The sequence below is a fragment of the Aythya marila genome (assembly GCF_965140915.1).
Source record: "Aythya marila genome assembly, chromosome: 4".
Taxonomy (NCBI): domain Eukaryota; kingdom Metazoa; phylum Chordata; class Aves; order Anseriformes; family Anatidae; genus Aythya; species Aythya marila.
The window spans coordinates 68,326,039-68,347,126 of record NC_139045.1 but is presented as its reverse complement, the minus strand read 5'-3'; the positions used below and the strand labels follow the sequence as shown (position 1 = coordinate 68,347,126).

Sequence of the window (21,088 nt, the reverse complement as noted above, 5' to 3'; positions counted from 1 at the left end):
TAGCCTACTAAATAATTCATTCTTTTGAGATTATCAGAGCTGTCTGCTAGAGTTAAATGTAGATAGGTAAGTAAATAAGTAGGTACGTAGGTGTTTTGTTTTTTGTTTTTTTTACCTTGAACGACAAAATTGACAGCCTGCCTCTCTGCTTGAGTGCGTAGTTTATAATCCTGTGCATTGATATTAACCAGTGGTCTTTTACGCCCCATAATGGAAACCACATAACCTGGTAGGATTTAAGTAGAAATCCGTATTAGAGCAATTAAACTTCAAACATTCTTTTTGAAGATAATACAGATTTTTGGAATTATGTACTGTTTGAGACAATTCAGTATTTTTCCTTCTGAAAATAGTCATAGCTTATTGTATTGTTGGTCTCAGAATTATTTTACTCAGAGAATTGGTACATGTTATGCAAGAAAAAATTGTGTTCATTAAAGCTGTATTTCATTAGGAATGTCTGCTGATATACTGATAGAAGAGCAAACTCTCTCTGTGGGAGATGAAACTATAAATACCTAGCAGAATTAGCTATCTATTAGCAGCCATAATTAGAGCTTTCCATGAAATAAATAGATTACATGGGAATAGCAAAAATATAAAAAAAATAAAATCAATTTGTGCAGCAATTAAATCATTAATGAATCTTTCCCAGAATTACCAAATAGTTTTGGGGAAAAAAAAAGTTATTTTTTTTTTCCTAAATACAATAGTTTCATGTCCCTTCTACAGTCAAACTTCTTTAACTCTCATTTGTTTTTGTTTTTTATCATTAAACAAAACACATGAAAACAGAGATAAATATTTATTTTAGGCCTGACGATGTTGTATTTTGCCAAAATAGCTGCTAGCACTTGTGAGAAGCTGAGAGATGAAGAGAGATCCAATGATCCTCTTGTCCATATAGCACATATAAAGCCTTATCTTAGCTTTTATTCCTCGCCCTCCCCCAAAAAAAAAAAAAAAAAAAAAAAAAAAAAGTACAACAAGTGAAAAATTAAGTAAGAAAAGTGAAGCCACCCATGTTAAAAATACATCTTCATACAATCTTTTCTTCTGAGTGTCTTGACTTGATGAGTCATCACTAGATACCATGGAAGTTCAGACTGAACGCAGAGTTTCATCTTGTCTGATGTATCTCAGATATGCAAGCAGAGTAAGAAAACCTCTCCAAACACAAAGGTCTGACTTTACCGTGGACAGCACACACCCAGTACTAAGCACAGGGAATGAAGATTCGGGTCACAAGTGGTGTTCCCCAGGGGTTGGTGTTGGGACCCATCCTCTTTAATATCTGTAATGATTTGGATGAGGTAATTGAGTGCACCCTCAGTAAGTTTGCAGATGACACCATGGTGGGGGGAAGTGTCAATCTGCTGGAGGGTAGGAAGGCCCTGCAGAGGGACCTGGGCAGGATGGGTCAATGGGCAGAGGCCAATGAGATAAGGTTCAACGTGGCTAAGTGCTGGGTCCTCCACTAGATGATCCCGGAGGTATTTTCCAACCTTAATGATTCTAAGATGGTTCTGCTGAATTCCTGTTCTGCTGAATTTCCAGAAGTGCTGACACTAAAAGTACAATTTTTGGAACAAGGAACTGAACTATCTGGAGGTTGGGATATTCTCTGGTGAATCACTCTTCTCAATTTAACTAAGATTTTCCTTGAAGAACAGGAAGAAGATGGAATTCTTCGAGCATTGGACTCTCAATGAAAAATAGAATTATTGTAATAACCCTACTCCTAAATGGCGTGCTTCTGATACGTGAAATATCAGACATTCATAACATGCAAATAACATTAGGTGGGCAGATGCTATTAACCTCTGAACTGCAGATAAGTAAAAAGATTTATAATGAGCTCTGTAGGTTAGAAGTTTCTTTCTGGTGAGAATCTGAGGTGGATTAATAAGAAAAATGTTAAACAATGTTTATCTGCTGCAATTTTTTTGAGCTTGTACAACTGAAAAAGGTTATAGTTCTACCATTAATAGTTAAAACAATGTTTGAAAGTTGGGAGTGAATGGAGGAGTCAGTACTATTTAGACTAGTATGTGCCGAGTTTTAATGACAATCAAGGTTGTTAGTTATGACACACTTGTCCACTAAACACACAAAACATCATTTTACACACAATTTTGGTTACAGAAACTTGTTTACTCAAAAGAGAAGAAAGTTATGTTATTTTAAATAGATCAAAGCAATATGTAATAAACTGGTAATATTTTACTGGTTATATTATGTTGGGCTTAATTAAAGTGAAGCTACCGAAAACCTATTTTTTCTTTAGGAATATTAATGAATAAAGAAATGTAATTTCATGACACAAAGACAGTTCGTTCTTCCAGTAGGCTTTTAAGCTCTACAAAGTAGAGAAAATGAATACCAACATTTTCATGACCAGAAAGTCAGAATCAGTTATATGGTTCTATCATGACACTCACCTGTTCAACGATGGGTAATAATAAATTGCAAATTTACTGTTTATTTCTACAAAATATCTTAGTACAGTATGCTGTACTAGGAAACAAAATAAATTAATTCTGACAGTTCTACTAATAATTCTACTAATAATTCTGCTATTTTTCTTCTAAAGTAAATATTTCAAGCAGCTATACTTTCTCCAAATTACTGCACTCTTAGGATTCACTAAATATCAATGAATATATAGACTAACAACAAATCTGATGCAAGAAGAGTTTGCAGCTGTTGTCTCCAAGAATTACTCTGCGCACATCTGTCATAACATATACCACCTGAATTTCAAGAATATAAATTCTGACTGATGCAAAAAAAAAAAAAAAAGTGTTAAAAATTGTCTCTGTAAATTTTTTTGTTTCTTTGATTGTTTTTGTCTAAATGCCTGAACTTCTATGGTCCAGCAGCCATATGGCATATTTATTAAGTGAAAGATTCCTTATGGTTTATTTGTGTTGGAATACGTTATACGTTAAAATGATGCAGTGTAACTTTATGTTAAATAGAGTTCACTCTGTGAACAAGCATCTTAATCTTTTAGCATCTTTCTGAGATAAGTCAGACATATTTAACCAGTTTGTCTTAGGGTTGAAAGAGAAAAACCTGATTCACCAGGAAATGATATTCTATATTTTCTCCCGTATATTCACCTGTAACTATCTGACTTTTGGTTGAGCTGAATCTCTGTCTACATCATTGTAATACAGTGCTGATCAATAAATAAAAGTATGCGTGTGGGCTTTGGATTACCTTTTGTTCGGCATTGTTCAATGGTTTTCTTTGTAAATTCATGTACTTTCTTGTATTTTTGCATAAAACTCTCTATAAAGTGACTGGCTTGAAGAGGAGTAATTCCCAGGCATTCAACAAGACGTTCTTTACCTGGTGCATAGAAAAGCAGAACAGAAATCCACTACACACTGTTACATTCACAATTAGTGGAATTAGTAAAGGTACATATCTGTATGAAAGAGAATGGATCTGATATACTATAGTAATATTTAAACAATGCAAATGTTTAACTTTGAGCTTGAATGTTTCACTGAAGTTAGTGGATTAAGAATACCCTTAATAAGAAGTATATAAAAAGTACATAATTAGGAAATTCCTAGTTACAATTTATACCTATATTGCAGTTGACATCTATTTTGTTCACATAACTTCTGTTGAAGTATCATCAACACTAGGTAAGTGTTGAAATGTGCAAAATTTTGAGGAGCAGATGAAGAACTTGAAAATAATTTTAAATAAATATAAATGTGAATGAAGATCTAAAAAAAGGGATGGAGATGCAGCTGGTTTAGTTTAGCTAGAAGTTTTGGATATAGTGTACAAATCACGGAAAAAAATAATGGCTGAAGCAATCAGACCAAGTGGCTTGATTTGAAAATGATAGTTAGGAGTGTGAGTCCCACATATTTCAGAGTCTTAGGCTCCTCAATTTCTGTAAAAAACAGAGTCCAAGTTGTGAGATGAAAGGGTTGGAAAAAGACATCCAGAATCAAAAAGTCTGTCAGCAGAGACAGAAAGGAATAATACCTTTTGGATAGGACATAAATGCACGATATATATTACATTCTATCTAAGAGCACCTATAAGATAAGATAGAAAATCAAACAAGCAAACAAACAAAACGTAGGACAGTTTTCCAGAGTGTGAAAACATAATACAGGAGCTACAGTTTAAAGACATTTATAAACCAAATAGTTCCAGTAAAAATAAAACATACATCAACATTAGTCATAAGAGGTTTAAAAGACAGATATATTTGTCAGCTGCACAGCAACACAAAGCAGCACTGTGTCTGCAAATAACAAGCTGAGAGGCGATGTCTCAAGGCACTAAAAGCATGGAATAGTTATTGTCACAGTAATACCGTCAAGAAGAATTATCTAGCGTTTTTGAAAGAGAAAGGATTTCAGCCACCTAAATGCCATCACTGTCAGTTTGATGTGCATTTCAGAACAATCCTGTACCATTTTGTTCTCTGTCATGCCAGGATCTCCACTGAGCTCCAGAAACACTAGTCTGGACAAGGTACTAAAATAAGAAATTCACATCTAGGATGACTCTTAGCCTTGAGGCCTGTGCATTTGTTTGACATCTAAGTAATTTTTTTTTTTACTTCTTTGGTCAGAAAATGACAAATCTATCTGTCAATGCACATATTGTTAATAGCTAGAAGACTGCTGTGGCTGCCTTAGAGAACTGCAACATCCATATGAAAGCCTGCTCTAAGGAAGCTGCTTTGGCAGGGGGGTCAGACCCGATGATCTCTTGAGGCCCGTTCCAACCCCTACAATTCTGTGATTCTGTGATATGTTGCAATATCCACATTATCCTTCTAAAGAACTACTGCTATACAGAACAAAGCATTACATAAAATAGTCAGAAAATTAAGCCACAGTATCAATAAGGAAGTCTGAAAAGTTCCAGGGAGATGCAGTTTCTGGGAAGCAAAAAAGAGAGGACTGTACAACTATGTAAGATCACATTTCACGATGCAGGAGCACAGACCATGCTAAGCAGCTCCCAGGAGTGGACTAAAGCTTCCTTGAGACTTCCCCTTAAATTATGTGTGCCAGGGGAATTGGTAGCAACAGCCTGTGAGTTTTAGTGTTCTCCATTCTGTAATATCTTTCAAAACTGAAAATAGCACTATTTGCTTTTTTTTTTGGTTTTCATTTAAACACTTTGACATTCCTCTGTGTTCTGTATAATTCAGGACTTGAACATAGTGCCAGAACTAATTTTTTCTTTTATGGAAGTTTAAATTGTATTTTCTGCAGCTTTACAGAGTGATTGAGGCATAAGCAGATGAATATAACTGCTCAAAATTAAGCAAGAAGTTTGTAATACTGTTATCCATCTCTCTATCTGGTATATTTTTTAAAGTACTGACTCCTAGACATAGAGAGATTCTTTCTTTATTATACTGTTTTCTATCCTCCAAGATTATGGAAAAGACCTTGAAAATATAAACCAAGTGTAACTTAAAGCTAAGAAAACATTAAAAAATATTACTATTTACTACATGAAAGTAAGCATAATACAGGCAAGCTCCTCCAGAGGTCCCTTCTAACCTCAACATTTTGTGATTCTATAAACATGCTTTGACACAACATCTGAATTCCTCTAATTTCACTGCAGTTACTCTCATCTCCATGCACATACTGACAGAATGCAGTTTCCTAAAAGTTATACTAATTTTAGATAAAGACAAATGCTTCAATTGCATCAGCAACAAATAAACACAAAATCAGAGTAATATTTGTGTATGTCAATGTAGCTATATTACCTGGATAATTTTGATACAGAGTAGATTATTTAATAATACTTGATATAAATAACAATATAATACAAAATTTTATTCCTTTTCCTGAATTCAGCACACTTGCATAAATTACATATAAGGTAGGAATATACTGTAGCTGTTTATTTTGTAAGATGCTTACCTGCTCCATAAACTACTGAGTAAACTACACGCTTTGCTTGCTCTCTATCAGCTTGTTTCACTTCTTCACTTGGAATCCCCTTCCTAAATGAACAAAAAAAATAATATATTTTCAGTTAAAACTAATTTAAATTTTTATCCCCACAGGAAATGCAACTTCTTTAAAAATTTTGGGTGATAGTCTATAGTAAATGAAGCTCCTTAATCTTCATCTTGTCCTTTCCTTTGCTTTTAAATCAAATCCTTGGCTAGGGAAAGTCCTACTATTTTACTATTAGTTCTTTGGGGTGAAAAGTCTCCAGTACTGACCCATGAGAAAAGTTAAATCTCCCCAGCAACAGCATTTCTTCAAGACATAAAGTGTATTGAGACTCTGAACATAAGTCTGACCTAAAGCTAATTTAAACAAAGGTTGTATATCAAGAATAATGGTTGATATACATGTAAGCATGTACCAAATCACTTACATGTCTTACGGAGCTCCACAATAGAGATACTTCAAAAAACAGCAGCACTGGCTGTTTCTTAACTGGAGAGTGTAGCTAGTTTACTGGCAGCAAAGCATTGCCCTTTCCACTCCCCATTCACTCACCAATTGATGTAAGCAGTCCTATGAAAGGGTTCATGGATTTAGTAATTTGCAAATTAAAAGCTAGACCTCTGCAATGATCAAGTTTATGCCACCTATGCATTTTCTTATCTAAGTGTAGATTCAGAAAGAATAGTAAATTACTGACAACTGACAACATTGATGAATATTGATAATTGGTTTAAATAGGAGTGCATTGAGGGCAATCTAATCTGATCACACTCTGAAAAGAAATACCTACACAAACTGTCATTGGAACTTAGAGATTTACTGCTGGCAGAGATACCTGATTCACAAGGCACAGCTTACAAATAAGTTTCCTCATGAGTATGTTCATGATGATGTGATTGCATTTTAAAATTCTGTTTGGTATGCTTTGTCATGAAAGCTTTCTGTTATGAAAGATGCTTTATCATGGAAGTTTGTCTGACAAGCTTTGAAAAAAATGTTGTATTTCTGTATATCTTCTTAGAGTCTTTCACCATTATTTCACCATGATATTCAAACACCTAGAAAATCAACAGAGCCACAAATTTGCGCTTGGTTGGCCCATACACTGATTTTAGCCTAGCCTATGAAAAGTGCTGGTATAATTAGGCTCTGAAGGATGAACAGGTAGGCCTTGGGTGCAATCAGTGTTAAGTGTCCTTACAGAAATACAGATTTTTTTGAAGATGAAAAATAAAATTGAACACGATTTAAAATCTTCCTTCGGCAAATAGTCTTCGGTTTTGTAAAAGTTCACATTGTGACTTTGAGCAGTATAATTGCTTCAAATATAAAAAAGGACTTTTCTCTGTTCATTTTTAGGCTGAGACACAAAGAGCTAGATAATCTGATAGACGATGTTTTCAGTGTCAAGATTATTCCCACTTAAGTCAATCATTTTGGTAGTTGGAGGCTCTTATAATTTGCCTTCTCTGCTGTGCCAGGTGAAAAGGTCATGGCTCTTATGAATAAAACAGGCTGAGATTCCCAAATGTACCTGATTAAGATGACAGAGTGGCAATTGGAACTAATATGTGCAGAATTAGGAAACCAGACATCATCAAAGATTTCCTGAAGCAACTTCTGGCAGAAAGTCTGCAGGAATTTCCTGAAGGACCTGGCAGAAAGCTACACATATTCTTGGGAAAACATCTATCCAGAACCAGGAGGGAAAACAGAGTCTGGAGGGAAAACAGGAGTTCCCTAGAGAACAGAGAGTAGAGTCACCTGATGACCATTCTGGAATAAAGAACAAGGACTGAAGAATATATAAATTAGGGAAACTAAAAAATCTAATTCTGTTTTCTTATTAATGCATAATTCAAACTAGATGCCTAGAGAAAACAAGAGAGAGAATTAGAGCAACAGTTTTTACATGCAGACTTGCTTAAGTTTGAGATTAGAGACAACTGAGAGCCAAGGGGTGAGCAGGGGGTATGTTAGCTGCCAACCTCTCTGAAAAAGAAGGGCTATAACTGCAAGAATACAGTGGGCAAAAAGTCCTGGAGATCCGTAGAGGAACATGTAGACTAATCAGGTCATGGTACTGAGGAAGAAACTCAAGCCCAGAGCTTTGCTTTTGCTGGGTGGGACTGGTGGTTTTAGAGGAGCTTTAACAGCGCAAGACACCAGAACTTGGTAATGTGCACAGGAAAACCCAGTGTTAGGATTTTAAGGTTAATTTTGCATCATCCAAACTTCAAGCTGTAGGGGCCTACAGAGAAAAACAGAAACAGACTTTGTTGTAATCATGATAGGCAGTACCAGGAGAAGAATCCTGTTTTGATTGTAAGCAATCACAAGAAAACCTTGTCTGAGACAGTTAATGGTGCAAATGGACCCACATCGTGTGATTACAGCAAGCATGACAGCCGCTTCACGTTTCCTCATCTTCAGTTATTTAAGAAATATATGAGAAGCAGGTAACATTTCTAGAGCATTGTGACAAATTTTTCATTTACTAAAATGCTAAATACAAAGTGGTCAGTCTACACATCCTTGTATGTCAGAGGGGGAAATGTGAGCACTCAGCGGAGAGGCATTCAATCTAGCACCCTCGATATGTGCAAATGTATGTATCCCACTCAAGAATCCTGAATAATAAAAGATGATAAAAGAAATTGCCATATAAATCACAAGTGCTCGAGCAAATAGAAGTCATTAATCAATACTATTCCTTTTTTTCTAATAATGATTTTTTTCCTGTTTATATTAACAATGATTGGTTTCTACCTGTGATGTTTGATTCCTTCTGTAATAGAGCGGTACTCCTGCAGTTTGAGCAGAAGACTATTCCTTTGAATAACAAAATAGCATTAGGGGGTCAATTTCTCATCCATGCAGTAGCCATGCTAGAAATCCTCACTGGGCTTTCTTCTTGAGCCTATTTCCTGTACAAATACATTTATTTTCACAAGAACCTCTTCTATGAAGAAAGGCTGAGAGAGCTGGCGATGTTCAGCCTGGAGAAGAGAAGGCTCCAGGGAGACCTCACTGTGGCCTTTCAATACTTAAAGGGATCTTATAAAAAGGATGGAGCAGGACTCTTTACTCAGGCAGATAATGATAGACAAGGGGGAGCAGTCTTAAACTAAAAGAGGATAGATTTAGATTAGGCGTTAGGAAGAAATTCTTCACTGTGAGGGGGGTGAGGCACTGGCTAAGGCTGCCCAGAGAAGCTGTGGATGCCCCATCCCTGGAGGTGCCCAAGACCAGGCTGGATGGGGCTTTGGGCAGCCTGGGCTGGTGGGAGGTGTCCCTGCCCATGGCAGGGGGTTAGAACTAGATGATCTCTAAGGTTCCTTCCAATCCAAGCCATTCTATGATTCTATAACACATTAATTGATGTCCTACTTATAAAAAGCTATTATGTCCCTCTTTTAATAAGCTATTTGTTCAAGCTCTTCATTAATATGATAATCTTCAAATTCTTCCTGACTTGCCATCTCCAAACGTGCAGTATTTCACCTCTTGTGTGCCTGCACTCTTACATCCCTGTCCTTGGTGCATACTTATTTCGGTCTACTTCCACAATTCCGATTTGCTTGTCCTTTGCCTTCCTTTGTTTAGTACTGCTTTGCAAGTACTTTGCTTTATAGTACATTACTTGATACACATCTGTTAGGTGAAATAAAGAATGGGCTTCTGTGCTGGAAGACACTTATCAAGTGCAGGTTAACAGATCTCATTATTCTTGGAAGGAGTTATCAGAGCTGAAGAACCAGGAAAGGTCTGCGAAGACAGCAAAATAGCAGCATAGAAAGTTATAGAAAATCTGACAAATGTGGTCAGAGTAGAGATATACAAGTTCTCACAAGAGATGGTTCTACTATGAAGTAGGTTGTATGCCAAAAAGGGAATAGCTGCCTGGAAAAGGAAAAAAAATAATAATAAAAATGATAAATATAAATGATAAATGATAAAATGATAGAAATAATAAAAAGAGCATTCCAAAGACTTTCTGCTGAATTGTCTTAAAACTTATGAGCACCAAGTTTCTTTATACCCAAGAAAAATATGGCAATCTTATTTGTGATTTAAAAAAAAAAAAAAAGAAAAGCTTAGCTACAAACCAGAATCAGAATAATATATTTATTACAAAGTAGAGAACAAGATAGAATTATTTTTAAACTGCACAGAATATTATAAAGAAACAAAAAATGCAAATTTTAGTATACAGAAATTAGCACAGAGCACAAAGTAGTTGAACACATGCAGAAAAAAAAAACAGGAATGCCACAGGACATAAAAATTGGGCAATAGCAAAATAAAACTTTGAGAACAGGTAGAAATGGAAGGAAACCAGCCTTAAAAGAATGCGATAAGACATTTCAGTATTTCTGGGAAACGTTGCATTGTGACGGAAGTCGTCTGTTTATGTACAGGACAAGGCAGAACAAACTTCTCCAACACAATATCTGGCAGACATGCATTGCCTTGTTCTGCATTACATTACACCAAGCTAGGCTCAGTCATAACAGCCACAAAACTTTGGCTGCTCTCCTGTTATCTGTCAATTAATCCAAGTCCTAGCTGGGATTTGATGCAGGAAAGGAGCTGGAGTGCCCTTAAATTCATTTTATACATGGTCATTAACGTCCAATAAATGACTGAATATACAAGTGAATACACAGTCATTCATCTGGCTGCTCCTTTACACTTGCTGTTGTTGTTTTAATTTCTTCAGTGGAGTATATAAATCTGCCATTTTTAATCACTGTTGCTATGAAATAGTGGTGAGGGCTATATATTTTGTAAGGTTGTGCCTGGAACTTTGCTGGCATATGAAACTGGTACAGGCAAATTACATAATTAGTGGCAACTGCTCCCTTTTATCGTGATAACACCACTGGATATATCATCTTGGAGGAAAATTTGGAAAGCTTAGTTTTTAAGTGACATTGGCAAGCAGAATATATACCACAATATATTTGGGCATCCTAACCATATGGAAGAGATTAGTTCCACTATAACCTAGCCTGCTCACCATTAATGCAGTGTGCGAGAGTAGGAGATCTTTCTGAAAGTTACCATTCCATGACCAGTGGAAAATACTGACAAGGCTCAGGCATGAGTTGTCTCAGACATTTTTAAATAATGCGTGGAAGAGATCTTGGAGTGACTTTTACGTGGCTAATTTCTGTTACAATACAGAGAATAGGTGGGGAACCAGTCTCCTCAAAGCCACTGTCATTTCATAATAGACTATTACTTTTACCTTGCATGATAAGCAAGAGCTAGGAATAAAGTATGTGCACTAAGCCTAAGTATTTTATCATACACAGTTTTAATGTACAGTTTGATATACAATGTTTACTGAAAACCACATACATAACCTATGAAAGCCATATATATATATATATATATATATATATAGCTTCTCTAACTAGAAGGCATTTACACAACTGTGTTCTAAACAAGAAGTAGCTAGTTTGTCTTCCTCATAAGAAGAGCACAGAGACGTCAGGATGAAAAATGAAACCTGCCTAGACTGCCCAGAAGAGTGGCAATAAAGGCAAGATACTTTTCTAAAATAGCAAAGAAACATCTACAAGGAAATGCAGACTAACTTCTTGTCAGGGGAAACAGCAGGTGAAATAGGTAACAGAAAAAAAAAAAGACCTTTCTGATATAGCCCTAGTATATATTTATTAAGCAGTTTTTTTCTTTTATTCTCCTATTTCTGTCATTTCCAAACACTTTTTATATCTGAATCGGATGTTGTGTTCAATGCCTGTATTTGCATTTTCATCTTGATGTGATCTGCATTAGTGAGATATGAGATTTTGGAATAACACAGAGAAGCTTCTCACCCAAGGATATGCTCCAATCAACGAGTCAATAACAACATCAAATTTCTCACATATCCTCCTTTTCATCTAGAGGATAATATAGAGACTCCTCACTTAACCTATACTCATTCCCACCCTGGCACGGGGATAGAAGAGATGTCTTGCAGTGGCTGTTGCTCATATTGGTGAACCTCTGGTATGCATTTTCCTTGTAAATATGGGAACATACTTAAAGATGGGAGGGGGTCAAAACCTCCCAATCAGGGAGCTTAAATTTGTATTAAAAATGTGTATTAAAAAATAAAATTTGTATTCTTTTTCATTTAGAGGTTTTTATAAAAGCTTTCACTTCAGCTAGTTGTGTTCATCTTCTGTGAATAAAAGACTACAGGACACTTCTGTGAAAGAAACACTACAGGACAGTCAGCTTGATACCATCCTTCCTATACCATAGCCGTTTTTTTTCTGCCACGTTTTTGTCATTGTATCTCTTTTCCCCTTTGCATGCTACTCCACCAAACTGATTTTTAATTTATGCCCTTTTAGCACCAGGAGAAGCTTTACAACCCCTATAAAACTCTTTTTCAAGACTCCATAAGCACTTTATGATTTTAAAAGCCCTTCCAATGGTTAATTATAAAATAATTTATTTTGTCTGAGTAGCCTCTGTAGTCCATTGCATGAAGATTTATTTCATTAGTCCTAAACCTTCTGCAAAAGACCATGATGTTTAGCTTTCAAGCACTTTACAGAAGATAAAGACATATCTTTATAGTTTGCTCTGTGGGCCAGAAGTCTTCTGTTGCTACATTTTAAAGTACCAGGGAACCAGATAAAGAGATTGCAACAAGGTCATGTCATAAATTATACCTATCGTCAGTAACAATTTGTTGAAGGATTCATCTGGGAGTAAAGTGATCCATTATCTTTACTAGGGTATTTACCTGCATGTTAATCTCCCAGGTACAGAGGAGGTATGTTAGGCAGCAGTTATTTTCAGTGCCCTTGACAAAAAAAAAAAAAGGTCAGAGATTTCTCTTTAAAAGGGTACAATTCTGGACTTCATTCAGAGAGATCAGAAAGTGCCTGATACTAAATTGAGGTTCTTGAGAAAGGACACCCTACCCTGGAACCTTCATCTTTTCTCTCCTTCACTCCTGCAGGAACACAAAAGTGCTTTTCTCTCACAATTGTAGTTCTTTCTTACACCACCAGTTTCCCAGACAGGTGATGTTTATTTCTGAGATGTGATTGTTGAAAGAATTAATCTGCTAGAGGACATTCTCATGTCAGAGTCTTCAGCTTTAAAAGCAGAGAATGAAAGTAAGTCATTAACTGGGTGAATGTCAGGGGTGATGGTCACCATCACTGAAAGAACAATGAAATGGAAACAGTTTACAAGGGCCATACAAGATAGGATGACAAAACTCATCAGATCCCACTTGTTTTAAACTACATGTCAGGGATCAACCTCAAATTAATACTCTTAGAGTTCTTTCTTCACTTCTCAAGCTTTTCCATAAGAAGCTTTAAATAGTTAAGGAATGGAAACCATGCTGGGAGACGGTACTGGTAGCGGTAGCAAAGTATCAAATAACCACCAGTACTGGCCCAGGCAGAAGTCTCATGTCTTTATAAAGAAATAGAGTTTCGGAACAGCCTTAGCCAAATACCAGAAGAGTGAAATAGCAGGAAACAAAGTTCTTAGTACACAACCAGAAGATGATGTAACTGCAATTAGTTGCCCCATCAAACCACCAGCAAACAATGTACAAGTTGCTCAGGAAGAACAAGGAGGGGTATGTCACACTACATCAAAATGAGTATGCACAGTTAAGAAAAAGGTAAGCAGCAGACATTTAAAGATCTTAATAGCCAAAGAAAAGAGGAAGAATTCAATGATGATATATATGAGGATTTTCTGCAGAGAAGGATGAGATAATGAATAATCCTTTTCTTTCAGTCTTCACTGAAAATACCTCTGGTAGCTTAAATTCTATTATGCTTATAATCACATTGAATTAAAGACAAAACTAAAACTTCACTATGAGTTGTTTTTAAAAATAATTGGTAGGTTTTAAACCAAAGCTTCAAAAGTGTAGAGGTCTTAACTTCTGCAAAGAGGTGTCTGGACACTTCCTGTTACACCTAGATCAACCACGAAAGATTCCTCAATTCTCAAAGGTGATATGACATATGATACAATACTGTTTTGCACAAGCTTTACTTGCTTTCTTTGGCACATAATAGCTAGATTCACAGTACTATTGTGCAAAACACACCCATTACTTCATCAATTTCCATATTCTAAAAATTCCATCAATGAATATCTAATTACTTTTGTTGGATTCAATCCTAAAAATGATTTGCTTATAAACTGTGTCAAAACGTGCTCTAGCACCTCAAAACATTTTGAAAATAGTGTGGATCTGTAAGACCTGCCTTTGCATTCTTGATTTCATCAAGATTTAGCTTGAAAATCAAGTTAAAGTTAATTGAGTTAAATGAAATAAACCAAAACATCTCATTAAGATCTGGAGTGTGCTCACAAAATGTAGTATTTTATCAAAACCACTGTAGATGAAAATGACTCTTTGAAGATAACTCTTCATATACAAGAAATCCTCTTCATGAAGTTACCAAAGCCAAGCATCGTCAAACACCGCGAAACAACTGAGGACTGCCCTACCTCCCCAGAGCTTGATCTTTCACACTAGTTTCTGTTAGTTGTGGTGATGAAAACTCTAAAGCTTTGTTTTTCAGCTATTTTAGACTGCTAAGAAACCATCTGATGTGCAATAATAATAAGCTTCCAATCTGATATAAAATTAAGCTGTCTGGTTAAGCTTGCAGTTAACGACCTGGTTTGTTTAAAGTGATTGTTTAACTCTTCTAAAAAACAAAACCCATTATGCTTCCTGAAGACTTTATTCCCTCTCCCTTATTATTTGCTAGTCTAAACAAATGTCACAGCTGTACTTCACCAAGGGACTGTAAACCAAAAGGTGAAATTTTCATAAGTTAAGGCTCAGACAGTCTGCAAGGGTACAAGGCAAGTCCAATGTTAAATTTGATTAATATCAACTCTTGCAAGTAAGCTTTCAAAACAGAAATTGCTGTGCTGCAAACGTAAAACTGTTAAAATAGTCCACACTGATGCCCATGAGGTTTTCAACATAGAGCTTAAAATGTTTTAAAACTCTGATTTGAGAAGGCATACCGAACCTCCTCCTTTTTACCAGATTTCAGGGGTGGCAGAAGGAACAGGACACATTAGGAGGGGGATAAAGTGGCAGCAAATTAAACTGCTGCATGAATGCTTTGAAAAAACACATTATAATAATTGAACACCACAAGTCAAAATCTTTATCTATCTCCTGTATCTCAACATAAAAGTTCGTATATATTTATGTATATGTGTATATATATATGTCTACATGTATTTATACCCCAGTTTGTGGAGGCTGTGCTGCCTAACATAGGTATTCCAAAGGCAAACCAAATATTATTACAGCTATCACGAAGCTTGTATTTGAAAATGACACAGTTTTCAAGTGTTCCCTGTCAAAATCTTTTGAGTATGATTTCTTTTATTATGCAAAAATCTAACAGTTACAAGCATTCATCAATAAACAGACATTTCCACAAATGATGTCTGTTGTGAGAGGAATGAAAATCTCAAACTAGAATTAATGCTTTTTGCCTAATGCAAACAAGCCTGATTTTAAATAACGACACTTCTTCAGAACAATGATTTAATCTGGTAGTCTTACAGAAATTTAGGTAAAAATGATGAATTTTATCATTAATGATATTCCAGAGATATAAACTGAGGATTCAATTACAGCTGATTTCACAATGATCTCAAGTAGGTATAAGAGACTGCCTAATCCCAAAGCAAGTGTAATAATAGCACAGAAAAGAGAAACTCAAATGCAATATGCAGAGAACTTGGAGCTTGTCTTTCAAGATACTCCACAACAAATTGTCCTCCAATATACCACACAGGAACAAAATTAGATAGCACATTGACACCATTTCACCCCCTCTAGGCTTTAGTAATTGCAAAGCTATCCCTACACAGCTAGAGAAATACACCCTTTCACAGTGTCTAAATAATAATAATAATAATTAAAAAGACTACTGCTTTTCTGCAAAGTTATTTTATTTGAAAATTAGAATTATTAAAGCATACACTTTTTGCATAAAGTAGGAGGTGAACAATTAGAAACAGAGAAAAATGTAGTATTTGACCATGGAATGACAAGGAAACAGTATGGTTTGGCTATGGAAAGACAAATGCAATTTCAGTATGTGACAAGTGGGTTATTTCCAAACATGACAGGGCAATATTAGTTCTGCTGTACAATGTACTGGCGAGATTTTATCTGGGCAGTTAACTTAATTTGGTCACCATGTTTGAGAAACATTAATTTGAAACAGGTATGGAGGTAGGCTATCTGAATATTGAATAGCAAAAAAATCAACCATATGAAAGGAGACACTGACTATCTCAACATAAAGAAATTAAACCTGTCCATAAATATCCTGCAGCAGTGGGGCTATGTGGAAAACAACATCACCCATCCATAGCTCAAAAATATCTTACCATCCGAACATGGTGCTGCATCCAGCAGCCTAGTGGAAATAATCTCTGGCCCTTGCTAATTCAGGAATTGTGCCCAGGAGCTGTTTGGTCCAGAGCCACAACCACGACAGCAAACAATTCAGCAATGCAGGTATTGAGTGCCAGCAACCAGGAACATTCCCTGGCACTAAACTTACCAGAATAAAGGTAGCCTCTCAAGTCATGATTTCGTGAATTCATCATTCAGCTAGCCCAGTTTAATGACCAGAATTAACTTGCGTTTCTTGACCATGACACTAATATACCAGAGGCTGTATTGTGGCACAGAGATTTCAGAGCTCGCCTAAAAAGCTAGCTATGCTAACTGAAGCAGCTTAGGGAGTCGGTCAGTGCCACAGAGTCTCATTTTCCTTGCCAAGAGGAAATACAGATTAACTTGCATGGAATTCCATGTAGTCATAACTAGCTGCTCCTAACACTAGTTCATTAAGTTATTTGGATGACAAATACCCTAAAAAAAAAGTGTCTAGTTTCCTTAAAGAATGAGGGCTGAGAACACAATTGATTGCCTTCCTGAAGTAGTTATGCAAAGCAAACTCTGGGCATGCAAGGAGAGCTAATAAAGCTAATGGACAATGTTGGCAAGAATAATTTATCTAGATAAACTGTAGGAATAAATAAGGTAGAAAGTAAAAGGAGATTTCAAGCCAGAAGAGGAATGGGGAATTCAACAGCTTCCAGTAGAATTATCTAGGCTAAAACAAGTTCTAAGTTGAGGCCCCACCAATCTATGGAAGAGAGTTTATGACATTATCACCTGCAAGAGTTTTTATGGCTAATAAGTTCCTTCTAGTTTCATACTCCTGTGTAAGAGCAGGCATATTTTTACCAAGTGTAAAGCATTATCTAGCAGCATAAGAAACTGCCTTACTTCTTCCTAGAGCTTCTCTTCTGAATGCTTCTCTATTTCTTAATAACTACTGTCACTTTGTCAGCATCTTTTCCTACCATTACACTTATTTGCACAGAAATTCAATCTGCCACTGTAGTATATCATAGATGTTAAAAATTTCTGAAGTACAACCTGAAGAAATCTGCAATACTACAGCTGCAGGAGCTGCAGGTTACAGCCTCACTCACACTAATTTTAGAAAATAAGTTATTATTAAACACCAGATTAATAATGAGTAGTGTCTCAACAATTAGACTTGCTGCTACAGCATACCTGCCCCTGAACGTGATTTGAGTCGGAAGAGCATGACTTCCCATATAAACTGAATTTGTGCCTGAACAGTATGTATAAAGCAAATTCCTCATTCCTCTCCCCTTATCAGTAATACCGTGAATAAGAAAAGAATGATACAATATACAAAGTAAGAGCTATTTTGGATATTAATCAGAAGAGAAGTGATACATAAACAATGAGATGATGGGTAAGTACTAATAATTATTCAGTTTTAAATACTGCAACAATCATTTCTTCAGAGTCTATTCCAGTAAAAGAAAAATAAAAGCAGAAGCCTTGAAACTAATTAGAAATGATAACGTTATTACAAAGCTGGATAATCCAATGCTAATGAAAGAAATTAACCCTTTGTGAGTCATCTGGCAGCTAGCACTGAGTTCCAAACCTTGGGATTTAGGATGAATCAATACTGGCTGAGTTACACAGCCAGACTGCAGAGCTGAAAGACCACAACACAGTCATGCATTTCTGAATGGAGACTCCAGCAGAGAGATTCAGCTACACATATTTAAGGTGAGTGCCATATAATACACATGAAAACTTTTCTCCACTCTCTTCAAAAGCAAGATTCTAGGAGTTACCCCAAGGACTCCATGGCAAGGCTATGATCATAATTTGTCTGATTTGTCTTAATACTGCAAAACAGTTTCATGATTTTATATGTGCTCAATGGCACAGAGAGTGACTACACTTCAAATCAAAACAAAACAAAAAAAGATTTTATTATTTTCCAATGTATGAATTGAAAAGAGTTAATCCAAATTCATTTTAGACTTGAGATTAAGCTCATAAAAAGTGGGAAAAGGAATCCGAGAAATTGCATGTCTTAATTTCTGGTTAGATGAATACGAAATAGTCTGGATTACCCAAAAATTACTTAAACAAAGATGGAGTCCTAAGAGTCCTGAGCTAGTATATCTCATTATTTAGACAACAAACACAAATTGAGAGAGCCATAGCTGGGGGAAAACAGAGCCGCATAACCTCATGGATGCATCTTGTAACCGTATGTCTGCTTATGGGGTTGGGAGGAAAGGTAAAGCTCTTCCCATCTCCTCAGCAGAAGTCCACCTGGATAAACATGATTATCTCATTACTCTTTAATAAACTAACAAAAACCCAGGTGACATGTCTTGATTAACAAAGGCTTTTTCAAGGGTTTGCTGATATTTTTTTCATAAAATTAAAATAGAAACACAAATAAGAAGCGTTAGGACAATGCTCTTGACATATGGTTTAATTTTAAAGTAGTCCTGTGTGGAGTAAGGAGTTGGACTCAATGATCCTTTTGGGTCACTTCCAACTGGGGATATTTTCTGATTTTAATCATATCTTGTTTGAAAAGCATCTAGCTACAGATGTGGCTTTTGCCTCTCATAAATCCATTTATCTCATTCAAGTTTTACTGGCCTATCTTGCTATTTAGTATTAGCTTTGAATTGAAGTGGTAGAGTTAGGACTAATCTTTAAAGTTTTTTTTTCATCTGAAGCTTGATGTTTGCAGTTTTAAGTAACAATAACTTGAGGGAGTAGGCAGCTCAACTTAATTCAATGTTTGCTACACCATACATTTATATAAAGTAACAAAAAAAAGTCAGTGTTTTGCTAAGGATGAATGTTGATTCATCCTTACAATCTATTTGATAAAAAAAAAAAGTGTGCTTGAAACAAGATTGTATAAAACAGGAATGAGCAAGTGTATATATATTTAGTCTACCTACCACCAAACATTTGTGCATACTTGACCTTATCTTCTTCAAACAGACCCAGTACACTATCTTTTTGTATAATTCAACCCCTGATGACTTATTTTGATTTATTTCAGGAATATCCAAAATCCCTCTGCTTATTTCCTGTGTTCTTCACAACTCAGCAGGGTATCAACAGATAGAACTATTGTCAGTAAGTATCCTGAATTTCCAAGCAGCTGGAAAAACAAAATTCACCTGTTTCGCTATAGTTCTTGATGGACCCAATGCACAACAGTCTGGCTGACATTGACATTAATAGAAATAATCAGTTCCTTGAGTCCCCTGCTTGGCAGGCTGTAATTAAATAAATTTTCCCCACTTCCTGAAGGAAGACAGTCTCTAAAGAACAAAACAAAACTTTCTGCACTGTGGTCTTTTTATTCAGATCTAGTTGAACTTAAAACACAAAAGCCCACAACTTTTGTCCTTCCAATATCCAACTAGTTCTGTGCTTTGCTTTTTTCTAGGCTTTTTCTTGAGTCAAATCCAAAATTAGCATGTCCTTCTCTTACCAAAATGATTTGCTATATATTACCAACATCCTACACACACATCAGCTGAGGAAACATGGACTTTTATATCCAGCACATTTTGTTAACAGCCTGCAGTTCCCGAGATTATTGGAAATTAAGTGTTCAAGTTCCTCTGACTCTGGCACAGATTATATAATGTCAACGAAAGGCTTTTCCATATCTTCAAGTGTCAGCCAACCTCACCTACACTATAAAAATGGAAAGGAATCTTTCTCAGAATGATTAGAGCTGAATAATTTTATAAATCCCTTGGTATTCTATAATAGATACACATATTCTTATTTCAGGTATTAGCTACCAGTGTTACAAAGAAATAATGAGACAATGTCCTCTTATTCTGCAGCCGTTCTTGAGCTCCCTGCAAGCCACATAAGTAGAATGATAATTATGTCTAGTACTAGAAGATAACGTCAATACCTAGAAGGGCATCTATTCATGCTGTTCTCCACCACCACAAGTAAAGCAACAACATGAGGAAGCAGACGGATAAATGAGAGAGAAGTGAATATTTTGTGGTGTCCAATTAACAAAACTTGTGCCAAACTGAAGCAGGAGCAGCTAGACCACTATCAAGCTGCCCAGCCTTCTTTCAAGCATTGCCTTGAGCACAAGCATTGTACGCAACTGACTGTCACAAATCCTCCTCCTTTTTTTTTTTTTTTTTTTTTCCTTTGGTACAAAGTACATATAAGTACATATCACCCTGAAAGAGTATCCACCAATTACCTTGTTACGTTAATTCACCATCAGTAGTTAACGTGTACAGGGTAAATTATAGTTTAGAGGTAGAAATTAATAGTTTAAAGAGAATGTCTGTTTTAACACTGGAATGGTGGCAGTTATCAGATTATTGGGATAATTATCTTTTAATACACAGTACATCTGTGTATTGAACAGTAGTAGAGATATTCCTCTACTACATGGTACTACAGAAATATAGTTATAGTACTACATGGTAGTTATAGTAGTATATGGGACTATAGAAATATAGATATATATTAGCTGCAGAATATAAGGAAAATTCATTCCACATAAGTAAATTTTTATATGTTCTACAATTCCAATACAATTGGAAAGTATATGAAAAGAGTTATGGAATACAACACAAAATACTAATTCACAACTGTCCAACAATCTTATCTATAATGGGATGATTTCTGAGGCAGAGATTAA

The 21,088-nt window shown here is 35.8% G+C and overlaps 1 protein-coding gene across 1 annotated transcript in view; it reads right to left on the bottom strand.

Moving 5' to 3' along the window:
- POLN (DNA polymerase nu) overlaps positions 1-21,088 on the bottom strand; it is a gene marked incomplete at both ends in the record, with an annotated part of 92,295 nt that overhangs the window by 24,675 nt on the left and 46,532 nt on the right. Inside the window, 3 exons of the mRNA XM_082758714.1 lie at positions 116-226; positions 3,226-3,357; positions 5,931-6,013. Coding sequence (XP_082614840.1) covers positions 116-226; positions 3,226-3,357; positions 5,931-6,013 — 326 coding nt within the window. The remainder of the gene's footprint in view (positions 1-115; positions 227-3,225; positions 3,358-5,930; positions 6,014-21,088) is intronic.